The following is a 14,176-nucleotide window of genomic DNA, read 5'->3' as shown; positions in this document are numbered from 1 at the left end:
TTAGTATTATGAGCCTTCACTTTATAAGTCTATGTCCACAGAGAATATTTTTTTGAGCCTGCTTGTTGATAATCAGTGTTTTTTTGGTCGAAAAAACATATCCGGCCTTGTTTTTCCACATAAGAATAATATGTATATATTCTTTATTGATTAATCGATAATTGATCGTTAACATTTCCAAAAATCGATCACGGGAAATACTTAAAATGTACATCCCTAATCCAGACACAAGCTAACAAACTGTCTGATTTCATCCACTTTCGCTCGGGACCAAAAGGCAGCCTTAAAATTTAAATGAAATAATGATTTGATATTTTTCGTGGTAATTATCAATATCAACTTAAATTAAAAATGTCATTGTGATAACATCATTTTCAATGTCGCCCAGCTCTAGGACCATGTAGAATATTGAACATAAATGTTGCCATTTGATGCATTGTACCAGAGTTAGCTTAGAGCTAATTTAAATCTGGAGTCCTTTGACAGTATTCTTTTATAATTTCCACAGAAGCTGATTCGTCTAATAACCTGCATATGATATTCCCATATTTGTTATCTGAAACCAGTGTGTGGCCTCTGCTATCCCAGCAGATATTCACTTCACAAACATGTTTTAGTCCACTTAGCAGGAGGTTCAAAACAGAGCAGAGGAAGAGGAATCCCTTCTTCATCATATCCTAAAGGCTGCAGGACGATTACTGACTCGCTCTGTCTTTCTCCTGTGCAGATGTACATAGCTGCCTCTGTGTGAGTTCCTTTTTTAAGCAGGCATTGGCCTTGCTCTCACTTTGCACAGCTTTGATAATGAAGGAGTTGTAAAGGTCTGGCAGTCAGCCCCCTCGCTGAATTCCCCTCCTTCACCACCACCACCCTCTGCTCACGGTCTCTGTCTGTCTGTCTGTCTGTCTGTCTCTCTCTCTCTCCCTCTCTCCCTCCCTCTCTCTCTCCCTCTCTCCCTCCCTCTCTCTCTCTCTCTCTCTCTCCCTCTCTCTCTCTCTCTCTCTCTCTCTCTCTCTCTCTCTCTCTCTCTCTCTCTCTCTCTCTCTCTCTCTCTCTCTCTCTTTCTCTCTCTTCCTCAGGGACCTCCTCTCAGCTCCTCTCTTTAGTTTGCGCCGATGTACCCATTAATGAATGGGATCATCCGGCTTGCTTGTTTTGCACAATTCAGCTTCACTTCACTGCCTGGTGTCTGACCTGCTGTGCCATCTCTGAGAGCGCTGCGTCATTACACAGAACATCCACTGCTAAAAACAAGCCCTTTTCAGAGAAGCTTTATGGTTTCTGTTTGTGACACAGCATATTAAGTACATGAAAACCTTGAGCTGTTCAGTATGCAAAACAAATCTCTCTCCTCAGGGGCAGATGAATCATACAGCACCTGTCACTGGTGTGGAGGCCAACAGTACTTTCAGGTCCGCTTAGCTCGCAAAAGAGTCTAGTCTCAAAGAAATGATAAAACCTTAAATAAGTTACCTTTGGATAAATTCTGATTTCTGAATGAGTACACGCCAGTTATAGCTCAAAGTATAATTTTTTTTCTACCACACATTTTCCCCCCTAGGTTTGGCCGTTTCCTCTCTGATTATGATTCTGTTGTACAATAAAACTACTGAAATCTGGGAACCAGGACTCATTAGAATTAGAAGTACCGTTTGAATCCCACAGAGAAATGTCAGTGTTGTGTTTCCGAAGTCAAATCAAAATGCAAAGTGAGCTATGTAAAAAGTCTCTCAGTGAAAAATATCTATGCTCATCACAGTTTAGCTTTGACGAACACCTGAGCAGAAGTTCAGTATTCCTCTCAGAGAAAAACAGCACGCAGTTACTGTTTTTGTTTGTTTTGAAGCAATTCAACAAGTTATGTTGTGGTGAAAACAAAGATCTGATAGTACATGATAACTTCACTAGCTACCTTTAGAACAAACATCTGTAGTTTTATAAAAAGAGTTGTATTGAGAGTGGGGAGCTGTGTTTGAAAAGGGTCCACTGTCTGCACCCTCTGCTGCTTTGTATACCAGTCAGATTGATTGTGATTAGCGTCCCTCTGTGGGTAGACGGCGTCTTGCTTCCCCTTTAGCTGATGTTTGCTTTGTCTTAGACACCGGCCTGACCCCTGAAATATCGTCTTAAATCTTGCTGAGTGACTGCCCTCTGAGCTGACACTTAAAGATGCAAGAGGGGTGGCTGCCCTAGTTAGAACCACTGCCTGCTCTTCTCAGTCACTGGGTCTGATTGACAAAGAGTCAAATGAGAGTCTTGTGTTGTGCACAATTCTCAAACCTCGGCCTCAGTGAGCGTCTTAAGAAAGTCAGACTGAATTAAGACATAAGACTGCTCTGAAGAGATTGGACAAGATCAATGATTTCACACCTTGTAAGATAGAATAATGGGTTATGTCTGACTTTTCCAACTTCTCCTTTGTCTTTTTGAATTCATGAAGAATGTATACTTTCAGTCCTGCATCTGATATGGCAGCCAACACACCAAGGTGATGAAGGCTGATGCCTTCTCTCCTTACTATGCACTCCTCCTCCCTCCTCACAGTCACCCCCTAGTGTTTCATTCCGTCCAAGCAAGACAACAAGGCACATCATGGGATGCCTTTAACATCTCAGATAGATCTGTCTGCACTAATGAACATTTTTGTAAGCAGTGGAAACGGCTTAGCTGATTTTGATTAACTTAAGGGAGTTAATTAGCAGAATAAATAATTAGAAGGTTGTGTGCCATCTTTATTAAGGACTGCTGGATTAAAGCTGCTTGTACTGCAGTGTGGATGTTGTCCCTTCTTACAGTACAGCAGCTGGTCACTTGTACCCACATTACTCTTTATTTACATGGTTAACCAAGTGTGTGTGTGAAAGGGGGAAGGAAACAAGGTGTTTGAGTGTGAACTGTGAAAATGTTGCTGTTTGTTGTTGTGATTATGCTCATTTGAGCTTTGTGTGTGTGTGTGTGCGTGTGTGTCATGTGCGTGTGCGTGTTTGCGTGTGTGTGTTTGTGTGTGTGTGTGTATTTCTGTATGTACTGTGTGTTAACTAAAAATACTGCCGTTAGATGCACACACACTTCTTCTGAAGGGAAACAGTCGTTATGCTTGAACTGTGCTTACTTCTTTTTACCTTGTGGACCATTGGATGTAAACACTGAGGACCTGTATGCTGTGGATACAGTAATATTAAACCAACAGAAAGTTACAGTCAGCAGACAATTCCCAAACTGATCATCAATATAAGGGGCAGCATCAAAGGAAATATTTAGTAGTACCTGTTGCCTGTATGTTCAAATGTAATCATGTAGCTTTTATTGTCCTTAGGGATGGGTACCTTTCACATTTGAACTGATACGGTACCGATTACCGGTACCTGGGAATCGGTACCGGTACTTAACGGTACAAATTTTCGGTACTTTTGTGTTTATGTGGTAGTAAATGTTAATTTAAAAAAAATGAAATCGTTTAATTGTTTAATTTAACATTTTTATTTAATTTAACATGAAATTAACAGAAACAGGATTATATAGGTGATTAGATATATTAGCTGACACGTGCTTGTGGTGTCTAATTGCTCTTTCTGAAGTTTATCAATGAACACACGTGAATGCCTGCGGAAGGGGAAAAGTCAGTTCTCCGTCTCTTTATAATAACAGGACACACAACTTACTTGTTGGGCATTCACGCACACAGGAACGGTTACAAACAGGGCAGGTAGTCGGAGCGAGAGAGTCCTTCTCAACCATAGACTGTATAAAATAAACTTAATCCTGCAGTTCTGCCTCGCGGTGAGTGCGCGCCTGTCAGCTGCAGGCTCTGTTTGGCGCACTCCCGCACAGATGCACAGAGCAGAGAGCAGAGACGTCCACCCGGTCAGTCTTGAACTTTATTACAGGGCAAAAGTATGGAAACTCGCCTCCTCTTCCACTCCCTCACAGTCAAAGGGATGCGTTCAGGTACCAAAACATGGTACCGTTTGATTTTACGTGAGTTGGTACTCGGTAGTACCGACGGAATTCGGTCGGTACCTATAAAAGTACCAAATTCGGTACCCATCCTTAATTGTCCTACTTGTTGTCAAATGAGCGTGAACCAAACTGTTCATATAAATTGAACATATCTAGTTTGGGATCCTCATTTTTGCTGGGACTGCATAGCAGCATCACAGATATGTGTCCCTTAATGAGTTTGGAAGTCATTTCAAAAGTAGAATGAGTTACCTTCTGTTTATTTTCCTTCAAAGAGATTACAAACAATCCTCCCCTTTCTGTGTTCTTATCATAACCATCCTGCTCCCCCTCACACATCTCTTCTACCAGGCGTGGTACGGCTGTGTGCTCACAGTCCAGCAGGCCAGACTGTAGTAATGATGCTCTGTTAGACTTACAGCAGCTTCTCTGGAGGGGAACACGCTCGGCCTGGCTCCTCTTGGCCCTGAATAAAGGATCATTAATGCATGGTGCTGTATTTAATTGGTTGAGGAAGCAATGCTGTGCATCATGTCTCCTTTCATTTATCAACCCCTGCCTCTGCCTTACACTCCACTGTGGAGGCACACTGGCCTGTTGTCACAGGCTTAATTAGGAAGGCCTCAACTTTTTTTTTTTTTTTCACACCTAGACTTAACAGTTTATTAACAAAGCCATAGGTTTGAGATCTGGCGATGAGGTCTCTGCGATACTTTAGTTTCGCAAAAAAGGACCAAAGGCCAAGTCTATTGTTAGTAAACAGCACCGAGAAATGTTTTCGTCAAAGTGTGAAGAGGGAGGCGAGGTTCGACGAAGGTTCAAGGTGAAGGTGTTTAAACACAGTTATCAGGCCTGATGTGTACATGCTATCTATGTTGTTTGTGGTACACTTGCAGGAGAGGGCCTTTTCTCATACAAGTAACTCAAACTCTGACTCTTATTGAAGCTTAACCTATTTAAACTCAAAGTCTTATTCGTAAAATCGTTCTTCAAATTATCTCTGAACCCGTGGAAGGCAGACACAAAACAGTGTCCATGATCTTGTGTGGTTTTGAAAGGCTTTCCCAAGGTCACTACAGCGGGTTATTCACCACAGCAAGCAGCTTTATGTGAAACAAGCACTGTTTACTCCTTTTAATGAGGAAGTTTTAAACTGAATAACGGATCAAACACTTGATCTATGTATCTCCTGTATTGTCCTTCAGTACCGGTGAGATTTAATGACACTATCTTCCTGTTTGTAAGGATTAAGTCTCTGTGTATGAGAGTAGCAGCTAGCTGTATTCTCTGAAGCACCGGTGAGAGCTAGCCATCTCGTCATTTTCAGCCTTTGCTTGATCTAAGCTTTTATTTCCCTAATGGTGACTTAGAGGAGACTCTCATGGTGGTACTATCGAGAAAAGGGAGCTGTGGTTATTAGCTAACACAGATCCTTTGGTGAGGAACTAATGGCATGTACAGAGACAGACACCTGTGCCTCCAAAATCTCTCTCTCTCTCTCTCTCTCTCTCTCTCTCTCTCTCTCTCTCTCTCTCTCTCTCTCTCTCTCTCAACACACATACACAGTTTTTTTCCCTTTTGCTTCCTTTTACCAGCCCTCCCTTTCCCCTCCCCTTCCTCCTCTCCCCTCCCTCCTCTATTCTAAAATGAAGCCACACCCCCTCATACAGAGCTGCCAGGCTTGTTTGCATATTAACCGTTTAGTTGCCAAGTGGCTTTGTGCCATGTGACTGTTGAAGCATGTGTTGACTGTTATTCTCTTTTTTATTTCTTCCTTTCTCTTCTCTATTTTTTGAAACAAAAGCACACCTTACCAGTAAAGAAGAATTGGTTTATTGCTAATAATGGCGAAAATGGTGAACGACTTCAATGGATTTAAACAAGGTGTTAGTCAAACTCTCTAAATGTCTGTTTCGTTCCTTACCCGTTCAAATACCCAGTAGGCAGCTGGAGGAATTTAGTTCGGTGGTTTGAGGGAGATGATACTCTGCTTCCACCTTTTCCAGACATTTTTTCCACCTTATCAGTGGAAAGGACTTTTTTTGTTTTTGTGATTTAAGAGGTTACATAACCAAGAACACCTAATAGTGGACAGAGGTTTTATTTTTAGTTTAACTGTTCATGATAGAAGAGATTTTCAGTTTTTTTTTTAGAAAGGCCCAAGTGCCCGTATGAGGTTTGAAACCCATTGCCCTGTCCCCTGCGTGTATAGACTATGCTCACCCCCAAGCTCTGTACTGTACCCAGGCGGGCATTATCTGTTTAGATTGGAGAGGACGCTGCTTCTCAGCTCCCAGCAAGCATATGGTCTGTTTTAAAGTCCAAACTCCAAGGCCTGGTCTGGCAGGTGGATCTGCTGCTGCACATGCTTGGAAAGGAACTGCCATTGTTGTGGCAGTCCGTGCCTCTTCATGTGCTGTAAAATGTAAAACTACACACCTCATTGAGATAGGTAGAAAGCTCCTCTTTATTTCCCTCTTCTCTACTTACTCACACACACAAAAAACACTGAACGCACACACAGTTAAAATGAGGTTGTCCACAACATTCCTGGTCAGTTGCTTGAAACTTTATTAAGGTTATCTGTGCAACATGAAATGTATGGCCATATTGTTTTGGAGTCTGCTCAGCTCACCCACATAATTCACACCAGTGTTGTGTGCTTTAGGCTGAGAGGGGAAGGAAAAATATGACACATTAGAGACAAATAACACAAAATAACATATGTTCCCTTCTGGATGTCAGGCCCTTGTCATAAAAACAAAAAAAGTTAAACATTGAAAATGCACCGAAATATACTTTGCTCAAGATTTATTTAGCTTTTGAAGATATGGTGGAACATATTAGATGTGTGTTCTGATCAGCTTTACTCATCAGGAGGCATTAAACATGATTTGATCCCCACAATCAGCTTCTTGGGCAGCAGTCCTGCTCAGAACTGTACTTTAATGTTGCCAGCTGCGTGCAAAGTGAATTTTGTTTTGACTGGGAAAGAAGCCTGTCCAGATGATTTTGCAGAGCAAAGGAAGATTTAAAAGCTGATGGGGTATGTGTCAGTAACTCAGGCCCTGACCCAGTACTGCTGTGCTCTGCACCTGGCTTCAGGCCAGCCCTGTATCTCTGTGTAGTCCCAATACCATGTGCCAGCCAGTGCACATGGCTCCTGCATCATGGTGACAGGAGTCCCCTCAGAAGCTGGCTCACTCCTCCAATATCTCTTCTGCGGCACAGGAAGAGCTGCATGTCTTGGAGGAATCACAGTTTCCTCTCTTGTTTTCTTCCTTTTTTTTTTTTTTTTTTTAAGTCACAGCAGGGTGATGAGGCCTTGACCTCTCGCAGGGTTCAAGCCAGTCATTGAACCCTGGACACTGTGTCTGGTAGGGAATGAAAGTCTGCTGCATTTATTTCTTGTCTCTCTGGGTGCTGATAATATCAGAATGCCTTTGGTCAGTTCCTTATTTTGTTTATCTATGTGTACATCTAGCCCTTCTGTATGAAGCTCCTTCATAAATAAATCAGCAAATCATCAGCAGTGACCTTCATGGGTGCAAAAAAAAAAAAGCGTCAATGTTGACAATCTGTGGTGTGGGCAAAATCCAGTACTTTGGGGGTTAAGTTGTGAAAGTTAATGTAATAACTGCTAGCACCATCTGCTGGCCTACTTCCCTACAAAGAGAGAGAGAGTGAGAGAGCGAGTGAGTGAGCGAGAGAGAGAGAGTGAAAAACGAGTCTGGGTTTTAACGACATCTCTAATATTCATGCTGATGCATTTTGCTGCTTTGTGCTTTCATTTTCCGCCGCTCTGCCTGCCAGAGTCTCGAGCTCACCATACACGCCCCAGCCGGGGAGAAGGGGAGGGCAGCGAGGGAGAACAAGGAAAAAGACAAGTGGGAAAAAGGAGGAAAAAACAACCGGCCAAACAAGCGAGCAAGCCAACACAAAAGCCTTTTTTGTGAGTAATAAATGGAGTAACCTACCTGGCTGGTGAAGAAGACCAGGAGAGGCTCAAAAGGGGAAACGGCAGAGCAAAAAAAGAGCCAGAGAGAGTGAGATATACAAGGAAACGGCTCAGAGAGAGCGGAGAGCGCACTCGAAAGGCAAGCGGAAAGAGGAATCAATGAGAGGGGAGGAGAGAGGAGGCAGGGGAAGGCAACTCCGACACACACACTGAGAAAGAGTGAGGGAGACTTGGTTGAAGCCGGACGACGGTGAAGCAGCACGCAGCGGCAGAATGAGAGCTTCCTGGACTGCCACGCACCTCCTCTACCGCCCACAGCGCTGCTCCCTCATCACCCTGTGAAGAGACAAACGAGGGCGAGAGAGCGAGAGAGAGAGAGAGCTCCCATGCGCTCCTCTTGAGCCCTGCCCGCTGGGGGAGGAGGAGACGAACGGCTCCAGCGCTCTCACACTGCCTGAGGAGAGAAGCTGACCGGGGAGGAGGAGGGGAGGCAAAACCAGGAGCGAGGGAGGGGAGGGGGGGACAGCACGGCTCTAGGAAGAGTGAGAGAAAACGACTGTTGGAAGGGAAAAGAGTGTGTGTTTGTGAAGGGGAAAGCGTGAGCGAGCAACAGAGAGAGGAAAAAACCCGGCGAAAGGGCAAGGCTTTTGTTAGCCGGTTGGAGAGGGGGGAGGAAAGAGGAAGAAAAAAAAAAAACACCATGTCTACAGTGAAGAGGCCAAGAGGAAGGGTAAGTGAGCTGCTCTGAGAGCTGGGAGGGAGGAGGGACGAGGGGGGGAAGAGGAGGGGCCGGCAGGAACTGAACAACCTCCTCTGCTACTGGCTCATGCTGCACTGCCGCCATCTTGAACTCATTGCTGCTTATTTTCCTCCCCTCCATACTCATTTGCTCTGCTGTGCTAGACCTTATCGAGGCACACTTTCTCAACCCCACCCCCACTGTCTACTCATTCCATACATCCCATTCCTGTACTTTTTTGAATTCCTCCCCCTGAGCTGCTCTTCACTGTAGTTAGTGTAGTACATGGTGTGTGAGTGTGTCTGTGTGTGTGTGCCAGAGTGTGTGTGTGTGTGTGTGTCCTCCGTGAGTTGAACCTGTCAGTCATCAGACTGCTCACTACATGTGGAAAAGAAGGGGTGAGAACTAGGGTGAGCTTGCCAGCCCAAATGGAGCTTACTCTACCTTTTCATAGGCTGTAATGGTCTCCACCGTTTCCATGGGACTACGTGCTGCTCGGGAGATTGAAATCACTGCAGTGCTGGCAGGCTGTAATTTCAGTTATTTATAGATGTATTACACAGCTGCAGTGCTCTCAGATTTGGTGCATTTTATCTTTTCTCTCCCTCTCCCTCCCTCTCTCTCTCCCTCTGATAGGAGCCTATTTTCATATTTTCTTCCTCTCGCTGCTTCTTTCATGTGCTCTCATGTTCTTCCGCTCCTAAGCATTACTTTCAACCCCTCCCCCTCTCGTCTTTTACCTTTTTACTTGAATGGGAACATTCCAGCAAGATCCAGTAAATGTTTTCCTAATAGTCTCAGCACTGTTGCACACGTGAAAATCATAATGCAGGTCTTGTGTGTGCGTGTGCGTGTGCGTGTGCGTGTGTGTGTGTGTGTGTGTGTGTGTGTGTGTGTGTTTTACCCGTTCCTTCCAAATGAATCGCTACTTATTCAACTCCCTCCCCCACTTTGTTGGTGGGTTTCAAACTAATTCTCTTTACTTAGTGAGCTGTGTGGAAAAAAAAAAAGCAGCTGCCTGTGCCTTGGCCATGTAGGCATACGCAACACATTTTTAGATTAGGTCATCCATTTATGGGTTCCCTCTCTGCTGGGCCCAAGGCCCACCTCAAGGCGCTTGTGTAGGCATAACTGCAGCCACACCATCTATTATTCACGTATTATCATGTATCAGCCAGGCTGGATTATTTATGTCTGTGAGGCTCACTGTAACCGGCTACATGGAGTCTGTGTTTACTCTACCCTTTTTGAATAGCTGACAACAGAAAGAATTTCAGGTGTTTCAAAAACGGCCCGAGTGTTTGTGTCACATTGTGTAAGAATTTCAGAGCCCTCTCTAACCTGATCTGAATGAAGTCTTGCGGGGAAGTAGTAGCATTACTCAGAGTGAAAGTCTGCTCGTAGTGGTACATGTGAGGCTGAGAGCTGAAGTGAGCATCATGCGGAGCTATGCGGGCCACCCCCCACCCCCAGCATCTGTGACGGGAACTGCAACTAGCTCTGCTGTCTGAGAGGTTCACACACAGCCTCCAGTAGTTTGTAGTTTTTCTGAATGAGTGGTAGTTGCAGTGGTGACATTGTATCATCACAGTATATTGTATTTCCATAAAGGGTTAGTCACAGTTTAGGATATTTCTTTGTAGAGTAAAATGGCATCTCAATGCGCTGGCACCATTTTCTCAGAAATAAGTGAATGTTTTCCGGTGTTACTCACGTACTAGCGGAGCTGTATGACTCGATACTGGCCTCATATGTTCTCAGCCATCATGATTAAAACACTTGGTATTTATAGTGTTTATATTTATAACCCTACATGTTGCATGTTACAAAACATGGAGTCATGCGGTATAAATAGCATCAGTCTTTATGCCAGAAGAACACCCTTGTAGCCTTATATTGGGGATCCTTATAGCCCCAAATTTGGTAGGCTTATTTGGTTCCTCTATATGTCAAAAACTGCCTGGTGATAAGGTGCTCCGAAACTTGAGTCTGTGCATGCAGCACTTAAATATTTGCCCATTTTTAAGATCTACTAAGTTCAGTTGTGTCTTTCTGACTTTTTAGAATTGTTGCTGAACAGTAGTGCATCTGTGGAAACCGTGAGCTTCACTCACTCAGCTCTGCTTTAAAGGTCAAGTGTCAGCTTTATAGGTCTGTGTGTTATAGGTTCTTCTTCAGCGAGTATATCCCTGCATCTCATGTTGGATGTGTGTCCTCTACAATAGATATGTTGTAGCACCATGTCTGTAGTATTTAAGAAGATGTGTCCCCACTTGTTCTAATTGTCCTTTTTATATTTCCCCTTCTTTCCTAAGCCTCGGAAGAATGCCAATGGTCCCAGTAGCCAGGTACGGGTCCTTAGTCCCCCACTGAAGAGCAGCTCATCGTCGTCCTCTTCGTCCTCATCATCTTCATCCTCATCCAGCTCCCCAGCGGAGAAGAGGTCGCAGCGGAGGACGCATCATCCGATGGAGTCAAACCTACTGGAGAAGCAGGAGAAGGCAAACAGAATAATATCAGAGGCTATCGCTAAGGCCCGGCAGCGCGGGGAGAAGAATATCCCCAGAGTTATGAGCCCTGAGAGCTTCCCCAGCTCCTCGTCACAGCACAAGAGCCACCGTGACCGCGAGCACAAAGGAAACGGCAAAGCACGGCCAAAAGAGAAGGTATCCAGGAAGGTCTGCATTGTACCCTCCTCCAAGCCCAAGCAGAAGGCCAAGATCGGGTATGTAATCGCAGCCATTAATACTCTTCTGTAAAGCTCTGAAATGCTCGTTATTTTAAAAAAATAATCCAGTAAGTAGAGCTTTGATCAGGTCCTCCCCTCCCCACAGCAGTGTAGAAATTCCTTTAACACAACCAGAGCCTAACCACTGTGGCGTTTAATGAGCCCGAATAAAAAAAGTGACATATGCCACTGCAGTGGGTAAACCCCCAGTCAGTGTACCAGCATACCTAAAGAGATTTACGCACATTACATCCCAGAGACAGGGCTGCAGTGAGCTGTTATTCCATAACCTGTAAATCTATTGCTTAAACTCAAATGTTGGTCAGTATGATAACAGTAATAATGAGAAACTCAAAACATAAAAGAACATCAGAAGGACACAAAACTGAAGTCTTTATTTTACAGTGATATTTCTATCATTCTAAGAGGAGGAAAAGCGGTGGATCTATCTCACCATTTTTCTAGTTAACATGCATAACCGTAGATTGCATTCGTATGGATTGCAAACACGCACGTAATGCACGTACAGTTCTTGTCGTTTCACTGATCTGACTTGCTCCTATACAGCTTGATTTTTGCTGGTACATTTTTTTTACTCAGTGAACATTTTCTGCCCATGCTTATCAGGATGGACGCTCAAAGTTCAACAGAATTTACTGCATGTAATAACAATAAAGCAGGCTCAGTCATCAGCAAAGACAGAGGAGGAGCAAACAAAGGCTGCGTTTACATGTGAGACTCTGCTGCTGAGTATATTCAGGCGGGTAGTGCTGATGTATAGATACAGTGATCCACCTCCCATCCCCCTATTAAAGCAGTGTGCAGCTATAAGCCACACCCAGCGCAAGCTTTTGAAATATCAGCTGGTGCAAATTCTGAGGGCCGTCGCAGAGAGCTGAGAAAAAAAAGGTGAACGTTTGGAAACGGCAGTGTCAGGATGTGTCTCTGAAAAAGCAACATTCATGAGTGTTTGAGAGGGCTTGTGTTTTGCATGAGCCATGACTGACAACGGTCTACAGTGATGTGTTGCTGGCAGCTGTGTTGATTAATAATTAGATGAGCTATGCAGAGGGAGATGAGCTGTAGAAGATAATGGGTTTTACTTGTAGTTTGTGTGTGTAATAAATGAGAAAATTGTGACAATGAGATGATGGAGGAATCACTCGTTCAGATAGTCCCGCAAGCTTATCAGCTTTGGTTGGATGTACTTCCCTTGTGAAGTTGACTGTGACCCAGGCGTCTCTGTAGTCTGGTTGATCTTGGGACATCTTTGATCTTTGATTTTTGAATAAATGAAAGCCCAATTTGGTTGTGTAACTAAAAATGACAACCGAAAAATGGCTTTTGATATCAGGAAGTTAAACATTACCTCGTCGGGTTAGTGCTTACACCAATTTCCTTTTCCCTTCTTCACCACTTTGCAGTGGTGGAGACACAGCGGATTAAACTATCTGCATTTAATCAAATGAAACACAAGACTTGTTTCACATGAAGGGCAGCTGGAAAGTGATCTGAAATCTGTCCTTTAAATGTGTCACTGATAGCAGTTCTTGTTGTTCCAAGGTAACGTGCTGTGTAACCCATTTCGATTCACTGTAACCATACTTGGCCTACATACAGAAACAGCTTTAGATCAGGGTGAAACGTAGCCTGCTTATGGAGCCTAATATTGTCTCAGTCAACCTTTTATAGCCTCCATTACATCATGCATTCCACATTCAGATCATTCACTGCGGCCAGATCAGAGACTCACACAGTCATCAGAAAAATAATTAAATAAATGAAGATGCCATGACCTTTGTAATATGCTTGTTTGATATATTTTTGGATGGATTTCTTTTTCTTAATCAGTGTTTTTCAGTCAGTGGAGTGGAAGGAAATACGTCTGTGCTGCTTTGTATTAAGCACTAGCTTAACAGCATCAGTGAATACTCCTGAGCTATGCACATTCTAGGTGTATTGTTATTTCAGGTCAGACTTAAAGACACTCCTCAAACTGTCAGGTAAGAGTGTCATTAAGATTCAGCATTTAGTCACGTGTTGTAAAAGGCTCCATTACAATTCTTTTAAAATCATAATTACTTCCCCCATTTTTCTATGATGACGGTTATAATGTGATTATAAAACGACTGCAGTCTTCAGAAAACAATGAAGGTCACTATTGATTGGACAGTAGGGCTGTCAAAATTGCTCCAAAATGACGTTCGAATATTCGCTCTAAAAAAAAAACATAGGTTCGAACCATTCGAATATCTATATTTGCGCATTATGTCAATCACAGGTGGGAAAACTAATACAAAAAGATAACTACTTATATATGTGTTTTTATTTCAGATATAACATGCCTTAAACATACCTACACATTACAAAACAAGTAAATGACCTAATGGTCTATACCGTAACACTTTTAAGACCAGAGACTTTTCGCTCGCTCGCTCGCCCCCCTCCCCTCTCTGTGCGCAATTCACTGCGTGAGTGCTGAACAAGACTTGTGCGAACAATTAAAGGTCCTGACCCTTGTCCCTAATATAGGCAGGCTTCATTCAGTGATTGAAGCAAATATTATTAACATTAATTGAAGTTAAAAACGAAAAAGTAGTCCACTTACATTCTTGGCGCTTGTATAAAAAAAAGAGAGGAAAAACTGCATTTTATCCCAGTGTCACTGATTGTTGGGCTCTTTTAGTCCACTGTCAATGTAGGGTCTTAGGCCTGACAGGTTATTTGCCAAAAACACAAGACAGTCAGTGTGAAGAGGCCCGATCTCTTTGTATTCACTGTATTCCCAGCG

At 43.5% G+C, this 14,176-nt stretch overlaps 1 protein-coding gene across 9 annotated transcripts in view; it reads left to right on the top strand.

The window, feature by feature from the left end:
- chd9 (chromodomain helicase DNA binding protein 9) overlaps positions 1-14,176 on the top strand; it is a 75,714-nt gene that overhangs the window by 14,825 nt on the left and 46,713 nt on the right. For all 9 annotated transcript variants that reach the window (XM_034678915.1, XM_034678898.1, XM_034678929.1 and 6 more), the window contains exon 3: positions 10,973-11,382. In XM_034678915.1, coding sequence (XP_034534806.1) covers positions 10,973-11,382 — 410 coding nt within the window. The remainder of the gene's footprint in view (positions 1-10,972; positions 11,383-14,176) is intronic.

Source organism: Notolabrus celidotus, chromosome 3 (genome assembly GCF_009762535.1).
Source record: "Notolabrus celidotus isolate fNotCel1 chromosome 3, fNotCel1.pri, whole genome shotgun sequence".
Lineage (NCBI taxonomy): Eukaryota > Metazoa > Chordata > Actinopteri > Labriformes > Labridae > Notolabrus > Notolabrus celidotus.
This window is presented reverse-complemented; position numbering and strand designations above follow the sequence as displayed.